A 23,901-nucleotide genomic window follows, 5' to 3' on the forward strand; every position below is an offset into this window, starting at 1 on the left:
GAGTTTCTTGCATTAAGGAAGGAACATGGATGATCACGGAACATGATTTCACACAGATGATCCCTGGAAATGCTAGGTTTAACGTACGATGAAGGGTTGAGGATCCTGGGATTGTATTCATTAGAGTTTAGAAGGTTTAGAAGGTTGAGGGGAGATCTGATAGAAACTTACAAGATAATGCATGGCTTAGGAAGGGTGGACGTTGGGAAGTTGTTTCCATTAGGCAGAGAGACTAGGACCCGTGGGCATAGCCTTAGAATTAGAGGGAGTCAATTTAAAACAGAAATGAGGAGACATTCCTTCAGCCAGAGAGTGGTTGGCCTGTGGAATTCATTGCCATGGATTGCAGTGGAGGCCGGGACATTAAATGTCTTCAAGGTGGAGATTGATAAATTCTTGATCTCACAAGGAATTAAGGGCTACGGGGAGAGTGCAGGGAAGTGGGGTTGAAATGCGCATCAGCCATGATTAAATGGCAGAGTGGACTCGATGGGCCAAATGGCCTTACTTCCACGCCTATGTCTTATATTGGGATTTTTCTGTATATGGGAGATCTCAAGACCCTTTTTAACCAATTAAAAATCTTTGAATTTTAGTTACTGTTATATCATAGGAAACTGCAGAGGACTATATATACTTCGAATTATTGCCACTGGGCATTTTTTTAACATACAAGTTCAGCAGCGACTGGGCTTTGGCTTCAAGCTTCATCCAAAAAGAAGGCACCCTTGGCAAGTACTCTTTCGGTCCTACACCTGTAATGTTAGGCCAGGAGTGAGACATTAACCCATAGTCATCAGGATCAGGGTGCTTATATATGTATTTGATTACTTAGTGAGAAGGAAAGTTGTTGAATCGCTTTATGTCGTTCCAGCCTTCCAAAGTTTGCCTCCTCACAGGAGAACTTAAGAACAGTCTAATAGGCAGCTGGGTATTGTAGTTCTTCATCCCACCCTCTCCGTACTAAACAACACGTTGGAGACTACAGAACCCAGCTTGCAACGCGGCGGCGCAGGCGCATTCAGCAGCCGATGAACAGTCATGGCTGTTTGTGGGGGGTTCCCGGGCAGACGCAGTTGCTGCAAGATAAGTCAATGTCAGGCACTCATTCTGGATTTAAACGTTTCCTTCTCTGCTATTAGACAAAAATCGGGATAGAAATCAAATCAAAATAATAATAACCTCAGCTACGAGTCGAAGTGCGTGTTGCTGGGCCCGAAGTTGGCCCTTTTCTCTCTTAAATGTGCTTCTTTTCTGTTCTGGAAGGTTCTACAGTCTGTGGATGCAAGTTACAGACTAGTGGAATTGTAGGAATGGTAAGACTTTTGTTTAATTATGTCTTATGCATACTTCTGCTGTTGCAGATATTAACAGAGAGGCAAAAAAGAAGCTGGTAGGCATCAGTTTCCTCTCTGTGTGCCTTAATCTCCACCACATCTTTAATTTGAGACTTTGGAGTTCAGAGATGTCACTCTGCATTGATTTATCTTCAAATGGTCAGAAATTTCCCACATAGCCACACGACTTGCCAAAGGTGTGGTTCAAGGTCCCAAGTGGGGAAATAAGTAGCGACATCTTGAAAAATATCCATACTGTGAAGGAAGAAGTGCCCGATGTCTTAAGACCCATAAAAGTGGATAAATTCCTGGGACCTGATCGGGTGTACCTTAAAATTCTGTGGGAAGCTAGGGAAGTGATTGCTGGGTGCCTTGCTGAGGTATTTTATTTCATGGATAGCCACAGGTGAGATGCTGGAAGACAAGATGTTGGCTAATGTGGTGCACTAATTAAGAAAGCTGGTAGGGAAAAGCCAGGGAACTATGGACTGCTGTGTCTGACATTGTTGGAAGCATTCCTGAGGGATGGAAGTCACATGTATTTGGAAAGGCATGGACTGAGTAGCGATAGTCAACATGGCTTTGTGCATTTACCAAATTGTGAATTTACCAAAATTCACTGGACTCTGGGGTGGTTCCCGCAGATTGGAAAACAGCCAATGTGCTGCCACTGTTTAAAAAAAGAAATAGACAAAAAGCAGGTAGTTATAGGCCTGTTGACTTAACTTTGGTTGTGGGGAAAATGCTTGAATCTATCATTAACGAAGAAATAGCAAGACATCTGGATGTAAGCAGTCCCATTGGGAACACCCAGCATGGGTTCATGAATGGTAGGTCATGTTTAACTAATTTGGTGGAATTCTTTGAGGACATTACTTGCATGGTGGACAATGGGGAACCTGTGGATGTGGTGCATCTGGATTTCCAGAAGGCATTTGACAAGGTGCCACACCAAAGGCTGCTACATAAGATAAAGTTGCACGGTAATACAGGTAATGTATTGGCATGGATAGAGGATTGGTTGACCAGTAGAAAGCAAAGAGTAGGGGTAAATGGGTGTTTTTCTGGTTGGCAGTCAGTGGCTAGTAGTGTGCCTCAGGGATCAGTGTTTGGACCTCATTTGTTTACATTTACATATATGATTTGGAGTTAGGGACTAAGTGACGTGTGTCAAAATTTGCAGATGACATTAAGGTGAGTGGTAGAGCAAAGTGTGCCGAAGACACTGAAATATAGATAGTGTAAGTGAGTGGGCGAAGGTCTGTCAGATGGAGTACAGTGTTAATAAGTGTGAAGTCATCCATTTTGGTAGGAATAACAGCAAAATGGACTATGTTTTAAATGGTAAAAAATTGCAGCGTGATGCTGTGCAAAGGGGCTTGGGTGTCCTTGTGCATGAGTCACTGAAGGTGGGATTGCAGGTGCAGCAGGGATTAAAAAGGCAAATGGAATTTTGACTGCACTTGCTGGAGGGATGGAGTTTAAAAACAGGGAGGCTATGCTGCAGCTGTATAGGGTCCTGGTGAGGCCACACCTGGAGCACTGTGTGCAGTTTTGGTCTCCTTACTTGAGAAGATGATATACTAGCACTGGAGGGTGTGCAGAGGAGATTCACCCGGTTGATTCCAGAGTTGAGAGAGTTGGGTTATGAGGTGAGACTGAGTAGACTGGAATTATACTCGTTGGAATTCAGAAGAATGATGGGAGATCTCTTAGAAACACATAAGATTATGAAGGAAATAGATAAGGTGGAGACAGGAAAGTTGTTTCTGCTAGCAAGTGAAACTAGGACTTGAGGCCATAGCCTCAAAATAAACGGAAGCAGATGTGGGACTGAGGTTAGGAGGAACTCCTTCACACAAAGGGTTGTCAATCTGTGGCATTCCCTGCCTAGTGAAGTGGTTGAAGCTACCTCGCTGAATGTGTTTAAGGCAAGGCTAGACACATTTTTGAACAGTAAAAGAATTAAGGACTATGGTGAGTGGGCAGGTAAGTGGAGCTGGGTCTCAAAGATCAGCCACGATCTTATGGCAGGGCAGGCTTGAGGGTCCAGATGGCCTACTCCTGTGCCTAGTTCTTGTGTTCTTATGTGAATTGTCTCGCTAACTTGATAAGTTTTTTGAAGAAGTAACAAAGAGGATTGATGAGGGCAGAGTGGTGGACGTGATTTGTATGGCCTTCAGTAAGGTGTTCAACAAGGTTCCACATGGTAGACTGGTTGGCAAGGTCAGATGGCATGGAATGCAGAGAAAACTAGCCATTTGGCTACAGGACTGGTTCAAAGGTAGAAGACAGCTTGATGGTGGAGGGTTGCTTTTCTACCTGGTGGCTGGACCAGTGTTGTGCTACAAGGATTGGTGCGAGGTCCACTGCTTTTCAACATTTATGTAAATGATTTTGATGTGAACATAGGTGGTATGGTTAGTAAGTTTGCAGATGACATCAAAATTGGAGGTGTACTAGACAGTGCAGAAGGTTACTTTGGGTTACAATGGGATCTTGATCTGATGATTCATAGTTCATAGTTTCTTGAAAGTGGAATCGTAGGTCGATAGGATAGTGAAGAAGGCGTTTGGTCTGCTTGCCTTTATTGGTCACTGTATTGAGTATAGGAGTTGGAAGGTCATGTTGCGGCTGTACAGACACTTTTGGAATACTGTGTGCAATTCTGTTCTCCCTCCTATAGGAAGGATGTTGTGAAATTTGAAAGAGTCAGAAATTATTTACAAGGATGTTGTCAGGGTTGGAGGGTTTGAGCTAGGGAGAGGCTAAATAGACTGGGGCTATCTTCCCTGGAGCATTGGAGGCTGAGGGTGACCTATTCAAGGTTTATAAAATCATGATGTGCATGGATAGCATAAATAGACGAGGTCTTTTCCCCCGGTGGAGGAGTCCAAAATTAGAAGACATAGGATTAAGGGCAGCGAGAAAAGATTTAACAGGGATTTAAAGGCAACTTTTCACACAGGGTGGTGCGTGTATGGAATGAGCTACCAAAGAAAGTGTTGGAAGCTAGTATAATCACAACATTTAAAAGGCATATGGATGGGTATATGAATAGGAATGGTTTAGAGGAATATGCTGGCAAATGGGATTAAATTTATCTAGGATATCTGGCTGCCATGGACAAGTTGGACCGAAGGATCTGTTTCTGTGCTGTACATGTCTATGACTCAGCCTGAGACTACAAACTGATATTTTACCTCTGTGAGCTCTATTGAACACTTGAGTTTTAGCATCTCCATTCTACACTGAGGGACGTGTGCCCTCTTGCACAGGAGGGGATCCTTTCAACCTTGATTCTTAATGGATTGTGTTAATTTTCAAGCTGCAAAATGGGGTCACTGTACTATAGGAAGCATGGGAGGCACTGAACTATAGTAACTTGCTTCTTGAGACATGAAACATTGCATCCTGTTTCTGGGAACCATGTTTCAGGGAGGATGTGAAGTGGGCAGAAAAGTTTCATGGGAATGGTTCCAGGAAGTTCAATTACACAGGGAGACTAGAGAAGTTATGACTGCTTTATTTGGAGAGAAACCCAAGAGGAGATCTGTTTGAGATATTCAAAGACGTGAAGGTCTGATCAGGGACGATATATTCCATTTGTGATAGGATTGAGAACAGGATGGCACACATTTAATTAATTATTCACATAATTGACAAAAGAAGGAAAATTGATTTGAGAAATAGCTTTTCACACAGTGAGGCTCTGGAATACACAGTCTGAGAGTCCATTGGATGTAGGCATATTCAATGCATTCAAAAAGGTGTTGGACTGTTATTTGAAAAGAAGTAATGCAGGATTTCAGAGACCAGCTTCATGTGGAAATGCTCATTCAGAGATCTGGTGCAGGCATGTTGAATGGCCATCTTTTGGGCTTCAATAATTCTGTGTTCAATCCCACTCAAACTTCCTACTGATTCAACAGCGAAATACGATGAATGCCGAAAGTCTTTAATATGTAAGATGCTGGAACTATTTGGGCCAGGCAGCACCAGTAGACAGGGAGATGAAGAGTTAATGCCTTGGGTCAATGACCTTCTTCAGAACTGAGATACACTGTAACTTAGAAATGTTATAGGTCTTCTGCAAATAAAGGAAAGGGGTGCAAAGAAAAATTAAAGGGAAGGTATACGATAAGGTAGACAGTTGTTTCTTCTAGCTATTCTCACCAAGAGGTCGGCCGTCATTGTATACCATGCTTCTCTGTTCAGCACCACCTTTCATTCTGTGTAGTTAATTTACAAGCGCACAGACATTTCCCATTCAACTAAGCCTAAGTCCATAGACTTTTACTTATTGCCTTGGTTTCTGAGGCACTCAAGAAAGTAGAATCTAGAATCCAATGAATTTTGTTCTTATTAAAACATGCTTCATTTTCATGAATGTACTTCTAACTATCTCTATCCTTCTAACTCGTGCAACAAATCTGCCATCTTCTATTATCATTCGTACCTAATAGCTTACTTATTTCAGTCAAATCAATCTTTACTCCATTTATTCTGGTGTGTTCCTTTGCAACGTCAGAGTTGGAATGAATCGCGAGTGGAAATTTGAATGATTAATGGTAGCCTTGAAGATGGTGCCAAAGGAAAGGGAGCCACTTAATGTTATCTACCATAGTGGCTAGATGGCATTGACAAACGCAGAATACTGGAGAGAAAATTATATCGGAGACAGTCTTTACTGTTTCATGCTCAATCATACTAGATTTTAGGAATTCTTTAGTTCACGTCAGTTTAGGGTTGTAGCACATGCTTTAGCCTCAGGCCTTGCTTGTTTAGGTGCATTCCAACTTGGTTCACTATAACCACGACATTTTGGATGCATAACATTCTTATAACAAATACAGTTAATGCATCTGTAAACTTTAAAGTATAATTTCATGAGGTTTTTGTATGTTCCTTTAAAGGTAAGGTTGAATTTGCATGTGTTTTTAAGCACAGCTATATTAAAAACAAATTTGTGGAAGTGGTGGTAGTGGTGACTGCTTAAAATTTGATTGAAGGATCTCAAGTAATAGCATTTCAGCAAATTGATGTTTCTCAAATTGCTATAAACTCATAATTCATCTCAGGCTGCGGTGAAAGCTACTTTTATTCAACTGCACTTCTAAACAACTTTCTAAACAAAAAGCATCCACGTGATGTATCTGTTTTTATTTAATGCTGATTATTTGTTGATGTAGTAGTAAATAAAAGCATGCCATTATATCGTTATGATCTGCTCGCATGACCAAGAATACAGATATCATTAAAGGCTCTTGTTTGAGTTCAAGCTCCACCTGCCCCAGACGTGCGTCATAACATGTCTGAACAGGCTGATAAAACAATTGCTGAGTGCCATTAAGTTGAGAGGTGCTCAGGGTGAATGTGGCAACTGTCCACCAATCATTATCAAATTCACACAGTTTCCTTACTTTTGAGACTTTTTGCAGTTTCTGGATTGAATACAGTACACCAGCAATGTTATAAGCTAAATCTGTGCAAATAGCAAGCAGATGAAGTATTTAAGATCTGGAGTTATATCTCATGGCAGTGAAGTGTAAACTGCTGAAGCTTTATTATTGCTGTTCCTGATGTATTGAACCTTACCATCAGCTTACATTGTATTAAGGTTTTGCTGTAAGAACATTGGATCCCCATGAATGAGTACCTTATTCAAATCTTGGTAGTAGTATAAGTGGCCAAAAAGCTTTATACAGAGAAGTCGTAAGGCCTGCGTTGATTCGTAACAACTGATCAGTTTAATTCTTAATGATCAATTATTCATTAAAATAAGTTTAAACAGCCAATATATGAATATACATGCACCTGATGTTATGTATGAGTTGCTTTGAGCATGAAGTTGTCTAGTGAATGTTAGGGTATCTAATGAACTGGTTTAACTAGAAAGTCTTGTTGACTAAACAATATGAAGTTTTTAGGTATTTATAGAAATTCTTCCAGATTGCATGAATATGGTTTACATTTTTACAGGGACTGTTGGGATCATATTAACCCCAAGTCTGTCTCTTCCAAGGTGCTCCTTTGACCAAGTCCCCATGGCATCATCACAGGAGATGGTGTTTTTTGCGCTACATCAAGTTTTAATCGTTTCATACCCATATACAGCATGTGAGAGCATGAGAATTCAGAAGTGCCCTGTGAAAGTTGGTTTCTCCAAGCCCCAGAAACCTCTCAGTCTGGCAGGAGTTAAGTTACGCGTTCCTGAAACATAAACTTGTCTGCTCACTCTGCAAATTCTGTCTGATTTTTCTGACAGTTACCAACACTTTTAATTTTTGTTTTATAATATATTTATAGCTGTTGCTTTCCTAGTTAATATTTCATGTAAATCTTGCTAATTAGGAATCTTCATTTACTTAGTGTTTCGCCCTTGGTAACTTGATACTCGGGTGATCTAATTGTTCTTATCTCCCAAGTGCAGTATAACAATCTTAACAAACTGCTGGATATGAGCAACTCAGGAATATAAATCAGGAATCATTATGATAACTCCTCCTTATTTCTAACCTAAAACTATTAAGTTAGAAATTGCTGATGTACTTTTTGTGACAATGGAGTATATATTGGTTAACCATTTATGCTATTGCCTATTTTTTCAGTGTGCACTGACAGACTAATGAAGGACAAACTGCTTCCAGGACAGAATGGTCAGTAACCAAAGGATACATTTAGGATGATTAGCAAAAAATATCGGAGGTGACATGAAGGAACATTTTATTACACAGTGAGTTGTGTTCAAGAACACACTGACTGAAAGAATCATGGAAGGAGTACAATAATCATTTGAGAAAAGGTCACACTTTAGGTGAAAGAGATGGGGAATGGGGCTAGTTAGATAGTTCAACCAAAAGCAGATTCTACTGGTTTAATGCCCTCAAGTCTGTCCTGTATCATTCTTTGATTTTATAACTTGCAAGTATTTTTTTTTGTTTCAGGGGAAATACACTGTTTGAACTTCAAATCTACAGCTATCCACAAATCAAAACAGCTAATGTTGCTAAAAATGAGATAGCAGTAAACTTTAGAGCTGCACATTTGGTTTGTTTGGCTAAAGCAACTGAATGAGAGGTTGCGTGCCTCGAATTCTGCAGGATGTTTGGGGACATGTTTGAAGAAGAGGAAGATGTTGGATTTGTTTCTGAGAACAAAACTATGAATGGGTGGAAATCTAGGAAAAAGGACACTGACCCACCACCACACCGAGCAGCCAGTAACCTCAGTGGAATCAAAAATCAGGGGGGCACCTGCTACCTCAACTCACTGCTTCAGACCTTGCTATATACACCTGAATTCCGAGGTAAGTTATTTGAAAGTGAAATGGGGGGGGGAAAGCATTAGGGTTGATCAGAATAACTAGTTCTTCAAAACACGGCTTTTTTTTTCTTGCAAATGCAACAGTCATTTCGCTATTACCTGTCTTTGTGTTTTCAGTGATTGGCATTGAATTATTTTACTTAAATGAAACAATGAGAAAGGTATTACAATAGGTCAGTGCACACAGACTTCATTGGAGCGACCAGTGAAGACTGATGGTAAGAAGGTATCTTCTATCCAGCAATCTAGTATTGGATGAGCAGAATTTTCTTTCACTTTAGCTTGGAAAAGCCTCAACCATCAATTTCAGACAACCGTGTAAACTCCATTTTTTTTTAAAAGCTATTATCTCATATTGTCTCTATGGCCATTGAGGCTTAGCCAGATTATACATAACTTTGGAGTTCTGGTATTATTTGGAGTTAACTTCCAATTCTACATGCTGTTCGCCATCAATGCCATTACTTCAACCTCTAACATCACCAAACTTCAGATCATTTGGTGTGTTAAATTTAGTCTCCACTAATCCAAAGCCCTTCTGCTTGACTTCCCACCTTGCACTTGCTGTAAATTTGAGTTCATTCAAAAATTGTAGTTTGTATCCTAACTTGCATCAGGTCTCCTTCACCTGTCACCCTTGTGCCAACTGACCTGCCTTGACTCCTGACTCACCAATGCCTCAGTTCTCACCCTTGCTGTCAAATTGTTCACGACATTTCCTCCTCAACCTTTGTATTCTCCTTCATTCCTGCAAGACCACTGCACTCTTCCAGTGCTGGCTCTTTGATCAGATTGTGAAATAGCTAAGATTGCTATGCTTAATTTGTATTAGTTTCAGCAGTTTATAATCAAAAATTTAGAAATTTAAGTAAAAGACAGTAAGAAACATTTGTGGAATTTGCTAGAGGTAAAGAAATGGTCTTTGATCAATGATTTTTGTTCAGTGTTATCGCCCAATGACGCTTGACCAGTTTGAAAACCTTAAATAAAAAGGAACTGCAGATGCTGGAGATCTGAAACAAGCAGAAATTTCAGGTGAAACTCAGCAGGTCTTGCAGCATCTGTGAGAAGAAAGCAGAGCTAACATTTCAAGACCAGTGATTCTTCATCAGAACCCTTTTGGGTGGTTTCAAAACACTAAGGATGAAACTTCAGTTGGAATCCATGTAAGGTAAGTTTGAACCGGTGGCAATCACCTGAGGAATAAGATGTGGAATGTGAGTTGTGATGAAGAGTCACCAGATTTGAAATGTTAAGTCTGCTTTCTTCCCACAGGTGCTCCCAGTCTGAGTTTTGCCAGGAATTTGTTTTGTTTTGAAAGCTTTAGACTCGTCTTCTTAGTGAAAAATTGAAAGTCACATTCCTTTAGGAATCAAATACCACTGAGAAGACTATATTGCTTACAAAATAAAGGAAGTAGTTGTTTTGGCTGAGCATTATGGATTATCCCATAACATGACACTTATGAAGGGGAATATTTGGATTTAATGGTAGTTGTCTTTTCCCTCGGATGGGGGAAATTTCAAGACTGGGAGTACGTTTTTATGGTGCAAGGAGAGAGATTTTAAAAAAGACATGAGGGCCAAATTTTTTACACAGGGTAGTTCACGTGGAATGAATTTCCTGAGGACATGGTGGATGTGGATGCAATTATGATGCTGAAAAGGCTTTTGGATAAGTACGTGAACAGGGAAGGTTTGGAGGGACATGGACCAGGACCAAGCAGTTGAGACTAGTTTGGTTTGGAATTACGTTTGGCATGGACTGATTAGACCGAAGGGTCTGTCTCTGTGCTGTATGACTCTATAACACATTGGTGACAGCAAATCTTTGTCTGCAAACCCACAGAGAAGCCTTGGACAGAAGACATAATAGTGAACATAATATTTATTAGAATCAGAAATGATATCGCAGTTCTTCTCAGTAGTGAAAGAGACAATGGGAGACATTAAATCTGATGCAAGGAGGCCAAAATATTACTTTTGCCGTATGATGGAGCAAGCAAAGACAGGAAGTTGAAAGCTGAGCCAATGACGTTTGTAAGAAAATCCTGTGTCAGTCCAGAAAACTCTGCCAGTGAGTGGTTTGTAACAAATCAGTACCATTGAATGTATTTACTCTGACTGTAAATTATAACATTAAACCTTATGTATTTGAAGGTGAATTAGCTCTGATGTTGTCTGATAAAGGCGCGAAAGGTTTGTTATTTGAAATACAATATTGGTTTAGTCCCAAATATTAGCAAGAGATGCATGTTTTTCTATAAAGCATTATCGAAATAAAACATTTCGGTATAGGGTCTGGTTGGAAATTGTTTACTGTTCCATAGTATAGAATAACTTTGAACTAGACTTAAATCAGTGGGCCTGTTATTGTTGGAATATTGTCGAAGTTGCCTGTTAATTATATTGATCACATATTGAGGAAATGCCCTAGCATGAGGTAAAGTACCGCTATTTCGAGGTATAGTAATGAAATACATTCAAACTGAGTATTCTAATGAAATTGGAAACTATTTGTAATCTGCTGCAGAAATTACCATTTTGAGTAAAGCCATATCCAGACAATCAAAAGCTAAGATTTTTGAAAATAAATAAACTGTAAACTTTAGATTGACAGCAAAGAGTTGAAACGCATTAATCACAAATTTTGTTTCTCTTGGTTGAATGCCCTCGTAGATCCTAAGTCACAGGTGTCAAAACAGAATACAGCAGCAGAAATCCATTTCTGATGAAGGGCCTAGGCCTGAAATGTCAGATTTTGTGCTCCTAAGATGCTGCTTGGCCTGCTGTGTTCATCCAGCTCTACACTTTGTTATGTTGGAACAATGAGATTGTTTTACACCAAAATCACTTGTCTCCAACTGATGCTGTCAGTGTGAAATTACGTTGATGGATTTGAGTCCTAGAGCGGAGAAAAACACTTCAAAGTGAAGAAACTGTGGAACGTGCTTACAAGCAATTGGGTAAAGATTGTACCAATTGGGAAGGTAACTGAATGTAAAATAATGAGAGCCTATAAGAAAGAATTATCAGGACTTGTAAAAATTATCATTGAGATTAATAAGATTATCATAGTTTGGCACTGTCTTTAATTCAAGTCAAACTGGAGGGAGTCATGTGAAGTCTGCTTGACAACAGGCCAGGGATGGTTAAAGATCAAATTGAGACCAGAGTTTGCCACTGGGGCGATGTGCATGGTGTTCTCTGTTGAAGACCACAGCAGAAGCAACATTCTGTTAAAGTCCTGGAAAGGTGTTGAAAATTTCAGGTTGTGAACAGTTGTGCTGTTGTTAACTGTCCATTTACTTCTTAGATTTAAAAAAAGGTCTAGGTATAAAGTAGCTAATTAGCATTTCTACCCAGATACAAGTTTCATGTGATTAATTTTGCTATGGGAAGAATGAAGAGGAAGCAATTTTTGAAGTTGTGTTACAGGCACCCCTACAAATCAATGAAAGCTACAGACAGACAGCAATTTTGGTGTATAGTCAGTGGAGAGAAGAAACTGTTTTGGCCTATGTGCTATCACAGTTCAGTGTAGGGGAGAACACAATCTTTAGACAGATGCATCCTACAGTCAGCTAAGGATTCCAGGAGATGTGTCCTGGTGTAGCAAGGGATAGAATCATTGAACAGATTTTTGTGCACACATTTAGGAAACTTAACAAAAACTAAGGAAAATTCCTGGAAGTGGTCACTTGAAGTTACTCACACAATGAACTGGTAAATGGAAACCCATTGAAAGAAGGAGCAACTCTTGACTGTTTGCTGGAAGGCCCATAATTCTTCGGAGAGTGCAATAAGTGTAAAAGGAGAAATTGCTTTCGGTAGTTTAAAATACAAGTTCCCTTCCAAAAGAAAATAAGATCTAGTTGTAATATTTTTTCAGTTATTAGTTAGACTAAAATATTGAATTTTTTTAATGTCATGTATACAGCTATTAACTGGAAGTTTGAATTAGAATAAGTGGTTGCTGTCTACAGAGCTTGTAACAATTGAACCATTGATGTAGCTTCAATGAGATTCTTTAAACGGTGAGGGAGAACCATCATCCTGTGTTTAAAAGGGAGAAAGACAACTTGGATGATTGGCTAGTTGAGATTTTTTTGATAAGTGGACATTAAAGAACTTGTAGTTCTGAAAGAGAATGGTAATCTAAAGACCAAGTTTAAAAAGTCAGCACCCTGGTGACAATGTAAGATCTGCTTTTAAAGAATAACCAAAGGAAAGACTAATTCTAGAGGGTAAAAAGTGATGTACTTTTCACCTGCCAGTGTTAAATCCAGAGGGACTATCAGAAATGAGCAGTGTTGTTCCTGCCCTTTTGAGCAAACCAGATCACTGATTAAATAGCCTAACCAAGAACATGGAAACAATTTGAAATTTAATTATTGTGTGAAAGGTGATTTATGACCATGTACTTTGAAAGTTAAAGAACATAGAACATAGAAAAGTACAGCACAGTACAGGCCCTTCGGCGCACGATGTTTTGCTGTGGCATAATCCTAATCCAAAAATAAAATAACCTAACCTATATTCCCCTCAATTCACTGTTGTCCATGTGCACGCCCAGCAATCGCTTAAATGTCACTAATGACTCCGCTTCCACGACTACCACTGGCAAACTATTCCATGTGCTCACAACTCTCTGGGTGAAGAACCTCCCTCTGACGTCTCCTCTGTACCTTCCTCCTAATACCTTAAAACTATGACCCCTCATGGCAGTCAATCCTGCCCTGGGGAAAAGTCTCTGTAATCTGTTCTGATTCTGCTCCACAATGAGCCTTGATGGTTTCTTATAGATTATAGGGAGTGCAGATTGTTTTATTGGGAGGAAGGTGCAGATGTTTATACTTAGCACACAGGCTGCTACCATTGTTTCTGACAGCGACTGGATTACTAGTTGCAAATGTTGAGTTGTAAACTGTCTAATTTTATAAAAGAGAGTTGGGGTTTCAAGGTCAATTTATTAGCATTCCTACCCCAGGTGGTTTATGTTGCCATGGAAATTGGGGAAAACTCTCTATAATGTTCTGCACCATTTCCAACACCTCAGACACTGAAGCAGTAAATGTGGAAATGCAGAAGATCTGGACATATGGGCTGATAAGTGGCAAGGAACATGTTGTGTCATACAAGTGCCAGGCAGTGGCTGTCTTCTACAAGACAATCTAACGATCGTCCCTTGATGATCAATGAATTACCAATACTGAATCTCCCAGTATTAACATCCTGGTGGTTACAGTTGACCAGAAACTGAATTGAACCAATCATGTAAATTCTGTGGCTGTAAGAACAGATCAGAGACTAGGAATCTTGCAGCAAGTAACTCAATTCCTGACTCCACAAAGCCTGCCCACTGTCTGCAGTGTACAAGACAGCAGGGTGAATGAATTCTCCCCACTCCCCTAGATGAATGCAACAGCATTTGACGTTTGACACCATCCAGGATAAAGCAACTGCTTGATTTGGTACTGCATCCACAAACAGCCAACTCCTCCATCACTGACCCGCAGTAGTAGCAATGTGTATCATCTACATGATGAGCTGCAGAAATTCGCCAAGTCATTTTAGACAACATCTTCCACATCCCCAATGACTGCTGCCATTTAGAAGGGCAAGGGCAGCAGAGGAACTTCCTCCTTAGTGGCATTGTTACCACAATTGATTTCCAGGACACTTATTGATGAACAATAAATGTTAACCCAGTCAGCAAAGCTGACATCCTTGAATATGTTTCAAAAAAATCAACGTGAAGTAGTTACTGGCTAGGAGGAAGTTGGTTGGAAAGCAAGTTATTCCAAAGTGTGATGGTATGCTTTGCAGAAGTTTGTGGAAAACTGTTCTAACTGGCTTTTGATGGAGGTGCGTACCTATTTAAACCCATTAAAATTTGATGTTTAACACAAATTGTTATTATTTGTTAATTCAATGGTTAAACAGGCAAAATTGTATTCACCGTTTCAGTGTTCTCTTTGTTCCTGAACTGAATTCCAAACACACATGCTCTCCCATCACAACAACTGCCCACATTCACCTCTATCACATAATTTATATTCATCTCTGACTCAGCCCACCTGTGGCTGAAACTTCCACTTCAGTTCTTTTGTTTCTTCTGGACATAGCCATTCCAACACTGTCATGGTCAAACTTCCATCACTTCCCTTGTAAACTTTAGCTCATCTGAAGATCAGCTGCCCATGTCTTAACCCATTTCAAATTTGCTCACCTATCATCCCTGTCCTCATTAGCCTACCTTGCCTTGAGGACCTTCAACATATCTAAGTTTTCAGATCATTTCACAGCCTTAACCCTCTCTGTGAACTCCATAAACTTGGCAAGAAATCTATCACTCTCAAAATTTAGTGCCATGTTTATCTCGTACTCCCCACTACCTATTATGAATGTGTACTCATGTGTCTGAGCCCTAAAATCTGGATTTCCTTCCCGAGCGCTCTCCTTCTTGACAGCTCTTACTCTTCCTCTAAGTCCTAGTTCTGATAAAGCTTTTGATTACTCTTCATAATGTCTCCTCCTTTCGCTTTAACTTGACTAATTAAACTTCTGTGAAGCCCAGGTTTTCTATTACTGGCTTTATATAAATGCAAGTTTTAACTGTCTAATTAACATCTCATCTCTTCTTTGGAATCAGAATCATTGTTTGCCCTGGGACCTGAGGAACTGGGAAATTTATCAGACAAAAACAAACCCGAATCGAAGGTGAGAATGTTCACATTTATCTATTTTTGACATTATTACTTCATTATTAAGTACAAACCAAAAAGCTAAAGTATACACATTCAAGTAATTGGACTAAATCGACACAAAGGCCTTTTATGTTTTATTGGTCCTCTTTAAAGGCTGCTGATGGGCTCCTGACAACTTTAAATAGTTTTGTTTATTTTCACTTTGCTTGTGTATTAACATGGACATTTTATTTCAATGTGATCTGTACGGGACCAAGCAAAATGTTACAGGTGCTGAAAGTCTGAAATAGAAACAAAATGCTGAAGTAACTCAGCAGGTCTGGCAGTCTCTGCAGAGAACGAAACTGTTTTGATGTTTTGAGAAAGGTATGACTCCTTTTTAGAACCCTGGAGGTGGGGCAGTGACAGACTTTATATTGTATAACCTCTAACCCTCTCCTGACCTTCCCTTTTTATACACTCGCTCCTCCCTACCGTTTCCTAAAGTATAACAGCCATCAGTTTTCAACTCTCACATCAGCTCTGCGAAGAACCGTATTGACTCAAAGCAATGGCCCAGATATTTCAATGGTCCCATAATCCATCATCGATTCATGTCATTAGTAGACCCCTAATTCCAGATGTTTGTTGAATTCACAGTCCACCATCTGCCATGGCAGGATTCAAACCTGAGTCCCCAGAACATCACCTGGGTCTCTGGATTAACAATCCAGCAATAATACCACTCGGACTTCCCTTAGATAGTTGCAGAATCTGTGATGCTGCTGATTCTGTGAGAATTGTCTGGGAAATTGAAGCCTGTTACATTCTTCTTTTATGTCTGAAACCCTTGTAAAGAGTTCATTAACATTGGAGGCTTCCAACTCCCAGAAGTGTAATAGTTATCCAAGCAAGGTTGAGAATAAAGTATCTTTTTAATTTGCCCCTCATTATGACCCAAGCAATGCATTCCACCCCCTACCTTTGCTGTCAGATCAAAAACACTCTCACCGTAAGCACTTGTATGCTTACCTGTCACGCTTCCAAATCCACCCAGGTAGCATCCCACCCACCTGGCACTAAACTCAATGCTTGCTGTATGTACTGATGCCTTCGTGAAGATGTAAAAGTGTCTGGCTGTACTGCTGTACATTAAATGATTTAAATTTAACATTAATGTGATGCACTGACTGTCGCAGAGGGGGATATGCTTTCCTTGTTGATTTTCTCAATTGTCAAATTTGTGGATTCCTGGACTGGTGTGTTATAACAGATACTGATCCAGGAATCTCCAGTGCAGAAGATGTCTAAAGGCAAGATGCTCATTTTTAAAAACCCAGTTAGGCTCAGAAATAAGGTTTCTGACCCTTAGTGGAATATCTGGGCCAATAGCTTTGTTTCTGTTTCTGTGGGTGCTGCCAGACCTGAATTTCAGAAGGGCTATTCCTTCTGATTTTGTTTTTGCCTAGTAACTTTTGAGACCCTATGAACAAATAAGTGTTTATTCTGTGATCAATTAAACTTCAGAATTATATTTCAAGTAAGTAACTACTTTGAGTAATGACACTTAATTTGCTTTTCTCCAGCTCCACCCCCTGACTTTTTTCGACACAGAATTATCTCCTAACAAATTTTATAACAGAAAACTGGAACAAAGGGTCACTTACATTGAAACTTGTGGCACAGCTGTCTTCCTGCTGTCCGACCCTTTCTGATATTGCAGAATGTAACCCAGAACATGGCATATTTAATACTTAGGTGTACAATTAGCTACAAGACATATAAACTCTGGAGTGAGAGTTTCTGAACCAGACTTCACTGTTCTGATACCATGAGCAGATCCTGAAATATTCTTTGATGCTAAATGACATTTTGGGACAAAAATAGCTCACTGATGTTATAACGTTTTGGAAGAAAACTCCTGAAGCTGTACATATTTCAGTCTGGTACTTATTAGACACCTGTAATTAATGGATCTTCCCATGTTATAACACTTCAAAAGAACTTCATTAGTTGTGAAGTGCTTTGGGATAAATCTAGCATTTATTAAAGTCAGAATGTAAGTGTAGTTATTTATTTCTGCACTGATGACATCATTGGTTGGGTTTCATGAACTGCTTGAAAGAGTTTCTTCTATGATTTTTTTTAAACTTTTTAGCTCCTTATTAAATAACTGTCAGAATGTAGGATGTGCCACTGCAGGGGGTTTCCATTAAACCCACAGAGCCACCACTTGGCCTGTCAAGCCTCACTTTTGGAAAGCTAACTTATTAATTATTGTGCTAAAATTTGACATTTTGATAGAAGTATCTTTTAAAAAGAAAAACACTTGGTAGGTATAAATGGGTTTGTGGTGTGTCTTTTAATATTTATGGTTCTTGTTCAAATTGATAGGTGTGTCTGTTGATGCTTCCTACAAAACTGTCCTCACCTCTGTGTTGTCATCTCTTACCATATCTATCCCATGAATGCTCAGAAAAGTAAATCTGGCTGGGAGATTGAGGTTGGCAAATTCAGCAGTGAACCTTGCCAGTGTTACCAGACAGTTATTCTGTAGATTGTGTGCACGTATAGTATATAGAAAAATAAAAATAAATACACAACAGAAGGAGGCTATTTGACCCATTTCCTGTGTTAGCCAAAAACAATTAAATTCCCTACAGTGTGGAAACAGGCCCTTCGGCCCAATAAGTCCACACCGCCCCTTGGAGCATCCCATCCAGACCCATCCCCTGATAACCCACACACCCCTGAACACTACAGGCAATTTAGCATGGCCAGTCCACCTCGCCTGCACATCTTTAGACTGTGGGAGGAAACCGGAGCACCTGGAGGAAACCCCGCGCAGACATGGGGAGAATGTGCCTACTCTGCACAGACAGTCGCCCAAGGCTAGAATCGAACCTGCGTCCCTGGCGCTTTGAGGCCGCCATGCTAACCACTGAGCCACCGTGCCACCTATTTTGCCTATTCTGCCCTTCAGATTTGGTTCATATCCCTTTAGCCTCTTCAAGTATATATCCAAGCATTTTAAAATGCAGTGATGTTTTCTGTCTCTAGCATCCACTTAGGCAATTCCAGTCTTACATTGCTCGCCAGGTAGAGAAAACGACTCTTGCACATGTCTCTGATCCTTTTACTAATTATTTTAAATCCATGCCCAACCTCTCTACTAACAAAGTAAGTTTGTTCATTTCCACCCTGTTTTGTACCCTTCATTATTTTATATACCTCAATTAAATCTCCTCATTCTGCACTGTTCCAATAAAACAATACCAGCCATGCCACCCTGTCCTCATTGCTTCAGTGCTCCTCTCCTGTTAATATTCTCTGCAGTGGAGGCAATTGCCTCGTCGTATTATCACTGGACTGTTAATCCAGAGACCCACATAATGTTCTGGGGACCTGGGCTCGAATCCCGCCATGGCAGATGGTGGAATTTGAATTGAATAAATATCCGGAATTAAGAAACTAATGATGACCGTAAATCCGTAGTCGATTGTCAGAAAAACCCGTCCGGTCACTAATGTCCTTTAGGGAAGGAAAGTGCCATCCTTACTTGGTCTGGCCTACATGTGACTCCAGACCCATAGCAACTTGATTGACTCTTAACTGCCCTCTGAGCAGTAAATGCTGACTAGCCAGTGACACCCCTCGTCCCATGAATGAATAAAGAAAAAAAAGTCTCACTTGTACCTTCTCTAATGTGATTGCATGCCTGCTGTATTTTGTTGAGTGGAACTGTACATAGTACCTGTTATCTAAACTGGTGTTACATAGATTCTAGCATAACTCCCAAGTTCTTATGCTCTCGACCTTGACCTATAAATGAAAGTTTCCCTAAAACTTTCTTGACCACCTTATCTACTTGTCCTGCTGTCATCAGGGCTCTGTAGATTTGCAATGTAATATCCCTGAGCTCCTCAACTTCCCAGAATCCTACTATTTATTGTGTAGTCCTCAAATGTGTTACCTCATTTTTGTCGGAATTAAATTTCATTTGCCACTTCTTTACCTACCTGATCAGTCTTTGCTAGCTTCTTGCAGTCTATAGCTTTCTTCCTAATTATCAATTGCACTGCTAATGTTTCTGTTGACTGGAAGCTTCTTAATCATGCTTTCCTGTATTAGTATGTGGGCGCATGAGTTCAAGTTCCATCTGCCGTAGAGGTGTGTAATAACATCTCTGAACAGGTTGATCAGAAAATATCTATGCCATGTGCATCGAAGGGCACTGTGCTTTGAAACTATCAACTGGGAATTGCCCAAATAGTCATCAATCATAACTGTGTGTCCTGCCACTTAACCAATTTTGGATGTCACGTGCCATTTTCTCTTAGATGCAAAGGACGTTAATTTTCTGACTAGCCTGCCTTGTGGGGCATTGGCAAAATACTTGATAAAGCATGAGCAGACGTAAAATGTACTCTCTCAAACTTTCTGAAAAATGACATACTGACAGATAGAGACAAGGTTTTGAAGAGCAAATATAGGAAATTAGGCAGGAGGTTAAAAAGTAAGTCTTCAAGGGCAGTAATATATGAATTACTCCTGGTGCCACCTGGTAGTGAGAGTAGGAATACGAGGATAGAGCAGATGAATCTGTGGCTGAGAAGCTGATGAGGAAGGGGGAGGGGGTGAAGACAGAGATGGAAGATGGTGAGAAAAGTGATCTGAGGCTGGATCAGTTGAGAAGTGGAGTAGGGCAAATAATCAAGGCAGACAAGAGCAAGGTAGGAAACAAGGGTAAGTTTGATAAATTAAGTTGCATTTATTTCAACACAGGAGGCCTGAAGGCAAGCAGGTGAACTCTGTGTGGTTGGGAACATGGGACTGGGATATCACAGCTATTACAGAAACATAGTTCAAGGAAGGGCAGGACTGGCAGATTAATATTCCAAGGTATAGGTTTTGTAGGAAGGATGGAAAGGAAGGCATGAGAGGGGATGGAATGGCAATTTGGTTAGGGAGAACATTAAAGCTATACCTAGCTATTCCTGGGAGTACATCCAGTGAAGTTATTTGCGTGGAATTGAGAAATAAGAAAGGGATGATCACCTTCTTGGATTTGTGCAAGAGGCCCCCCAGTAGACAGTGGGAAATTGAGAAACAAATTTGTAAGGAGATTTCAGATATCTGTAAGAATGACAGAGTTGTAATGGTAAAGGATTTTAACTTTCCACTCATAGACTGGGACAGTCACACTGTTAGCAGCTTGGATGGAAAAGACTTTAAGCATGTACAAGAAAATTGTCTTCAGTATTGGATGAACCTACTACAGAAGGAGCAAAATTGACCTCCTCTTGCAAAATAAGGCAGGGCAAGTGACTGAGATGGCAGTGGGGGAGCACTTTGGAGTAAGTGATCATAATGCTATTAGTTTGAAAATAGTTACGGAAAAGGATAGGTCTGACCTAAAATTTAAAATTCTAAATTGGAGGAAGGCTAATTTTGACAGTATTTAGATTCTCTACAGTATGGAAACAGGCCCTTTGGCCCAACAAGTCCACACTAACCATCAGATCATCCCACCCAGGCCCATCCCACTTAATCTACACATCTTGAACACAAAGGGGAATTTAGCATTTGGCAAGAACTTTCAAAAGTTGATTGGAGGAAGCTATTTCCAAGTAAAAGGGCGGTTGGAAAGTGGGAGGCCTTCAAAAACGAAATGACAAGAATCCAGAGGCAGTTTATTCCTATTAGTGCAAAAGGCAATGTTAGAATGTATGGATTGCTGGATAGCTAGAGAAACTGAGGCTCTGGTCAAGACAAAGAAAGAAGCATACGGCAGATATAGACAGCTGTGATCAAATGAATCCCTTGAGGAATATATTTGAGGGAAACCAAGAGGGCAAAATGGGACATACGACAACTTGGGTAAATAGAGTTAAGGAGAATCCAAAGGGACTCTACAAGTACATTAAGGACAAAAGGGTAACTGGAGAGGGAATAGGCCCCCTTAAAGATCAACAAGGCCATCTATGTGTGGAACCACAGGAGATAGGTGAAATATTAAATAATAAATGAATATTTTGTGTCAGTATTCACTGTTGAGACAGATATGGAAGCTAGAGAACTTGGACAAATAAATAGTGATATTTTGAAAAGTGTTTGTATTATGGAGGGGTGATGCTCAATGTCTGAAAATGCACAAATGTGGATAAATCCCCAGGAACTGATCAGATGCAGTCCAGAGCCTTGTGGGAAGCTAGAGGAGTGATTATTGGGCCTTCGTTGAGATTTTTTTTATCATCGACAGCCATGATGAGGTGCTGAAAGACTGGAGGGTGGCCAGTGTGGTGTCATTATTTAAGAAAAGTGGTGAGGAAAAGCCAGGGAACTGTAGACTGGTGAACCCAATATCAGTGGTGGTTAAGTTGTTGAAGATGATTCTGAAGGACAGGATCTACATGTATATTGAAAGGCACGGACTGATTGGGGGTAGTCAGCATGGCTTTGTGCATTGGAAATAATGTCTGTCCAACTTGATTGAGTTTTTTTGAAGTGGTGACAAAGAGGATTGATGAAGGCAGAGCGGTGGATTTTGTCTTTGTGGACTTCAGTAAGACATTTGACGAAGTTCCTCTTGTTAGACTGGTTAACAAGGTTAGATCACATGGGATCCATAGAGAGCTAGCCATTTGGACATGACATTGGTTTGAACATGGGGTGTGGTGGAGGAGGAGGAGAATTGCTTTTCACACTGGAGGCCTGTGACCAGCAGTATACCACATGGATCAGTGCTGGGTCCACTGCTTTTTGCTATGCATATAAATGGTTTGGATGTGAATATAGAAGGAATAGTAACTTTGCAGATGACATCAAAATTGTTGGTGTAATGGACAGTGAAGAAGAATATCTCTGAGTGCAGCAGAAACTTGATCTGATGGGCCATGGAGTGGCAGATGGAGTTTACTTAGATAAATGTGAGGTGTTGTGTATTGGTAAGGCAAATCAGGGCAAGACTTGTGTTTTACAGTTTTTGAGCAGACTTGTGGCTCAGGTTGTGGATGGGGTTGTTGATTTGTTCGCTGAGCTGGTAGGTTGGTTTGCAAATGTTTTGTCACCATACTAGGTAATACCATCCGTGTACCTCCAATGAAGCATTGTTGGTCTGTCACACTTGTTATTTATGTGGTCCGGTTTGATGTGGGTGTTGGCTTCCTTTCCGGTTCCGCTTTGTATTGGTTGGTATATGGGGTCTGTTTCCACATGTTTGTTGATGGAATTCTGGGTTGACTACCGGGCCTCTTGGAATTCCCACGCGTGTCTTCGGTTGGCTTGTCCTAGGATGGTTACGTTGTCCCAGTTGAATTGGTGGCCTTTGTGTGAGTGTATGGGAATGACTGATAGTTGGTCGTGTCTCTTGGTATCTAGTTAGAAGAGTACTCTGATAGTTAGATTTTTCCAGGTCTGTCCGATGTAGTGTTTGTGGCAGTCCATATATGGGATTTTATATATAATGTTGTTCCTGTTAGTTGTGGGTGTGAGATCCTTTGTTCTTGCCAGTAGTGTAGCTGTGGGTTTGTGTGCTACCAAGATTCCTGGTGGCTGGAGTGGTCTGGTAGTCATCTCTGATATGTTCTTGATGTATGGCAGCGTGACTAGTGTATTTGGGCATGTTGTTGTCTGTTGAGTGAATACTGGCAGACTACGCTTTTTGGGTAGCCGTTTTCAAAGACGCTTTGGAGGTGCTCTTCTTCGGCTTTGTGTGGTTCCGGCATGCTGCAGTGTGTTATGGCCCTTTCGAATGGAGTTCTGATGCAGCTCCATTTGTGGGTGTTGGGGTGGTTGCTCTTGCAGTTAAGTATTTGGTCTGTTTGGGTGGTCTTCCTGTATATGCTGGTCTGGAGCTCACCATTGCCCTTTGTTCGACCATGACACCCAGGAATGGGAGTCGTTTGTTGTTCTCCCCTTCCTGGTGAATTTTATGCCGGTGAGGATGTCTTCGATAAGTTGTTGAATTTTCTCCAGTTTTGTGCACTTGATAATGACACATGTGTCATCCATATAGTGGATCCTTAGTTTTGGTTGGATAGTGGGAAAGGCTGTCCATTCTAGTCTTTGTACTCCTACTTCAGCTATAGGTCTTCATATGGGTGGTCCCATGGGTGTTCAGTTGATTTTGTTTTAGTAGCTGGCTGCTGAAGACAAAGCGTGTTGTGAGGCATAAATCTAGTAGTTTGAGGGTGCGGTCCTTGCAGATGGTGTTGGTGTTGTAGGGGCTCAGTATTACTGGTTCGTCTGGTAATGAGGCTAGTGTTTCCTTAGCTGGGGGATGACAATGGAAGTAAACAGTGCTGTCACGTCAGAGGAGGTCATAGTTTCATCCTCGTCAATTCTGGTATCTTTGAGAAATTCTTGAACCGAGTGAGTTGAGCTGTTTACTAGGCGTATCGGTTTACATTGTAATTCTTTAGCCAGTCTGTATGTTGATGTACCTGTGAAGGAGACCGTGGGTTTAAGGGGAACTTATGGCTTGTGTACCTTGGGGAGCCCGTAGAAGCGGGGTGTGCTTGATCCTCCCAGTTTCATCCTCTGGTAGTC

The 23,901-nt window shown here is 40.6% G+C and overlaps 1 protein-coding gene across 2 annotated transcripts in view; it reads left to right on the plus strand.

The window, feature by feature from the left end:
• The first annotated feature begins 1,028 nt into the window (after positions 1-1,028).
• The window catches only part of usp40 (ubiquitin specific peptidase 40), a 117,304-nt gene continuing 94,431 nt past the window's right edge, over positions 1,029-23,901 (plus strand). For both annotated transcript variants that reach the window (XM_048533971.2, XM_048533972.2), the window contains exons 1-3: positions 1,029-1,316; positions 8,285-8,646; positions 15,318-15,385. In XM_048533971.2, the coding sequence (XP_048389928.1) occupies positions 8,442-8,646; positions 15,318-15,385 (273 nt within the window). In that variant the 5' untranslated portion in view covers positions 1,029-1,316; positions 8,285-8,441. The remainder of the gene's footprint in view (positions 1,317-8,284; positions 8,647-15,317; positions 15,386-23,901) is intronic.

The sequence above is a fragment of the Stegostoma tigrinum genome, chromosome 7 (genome assembly GCF_030684315.1).
Source record: "Stegostoma tigrinum isolate sSteTig4 chromosome 7, sSteTig4.hap1, whole genome shotgun sequence".
Taxonomy (NCBI): domain Eukaryota; kingdom Metazoa; phylum Chordata; class Chondrichthyes; order Orectolobiformes; family Stegostomatidae; genus Stegostoma; species Stegostoma tigrinum.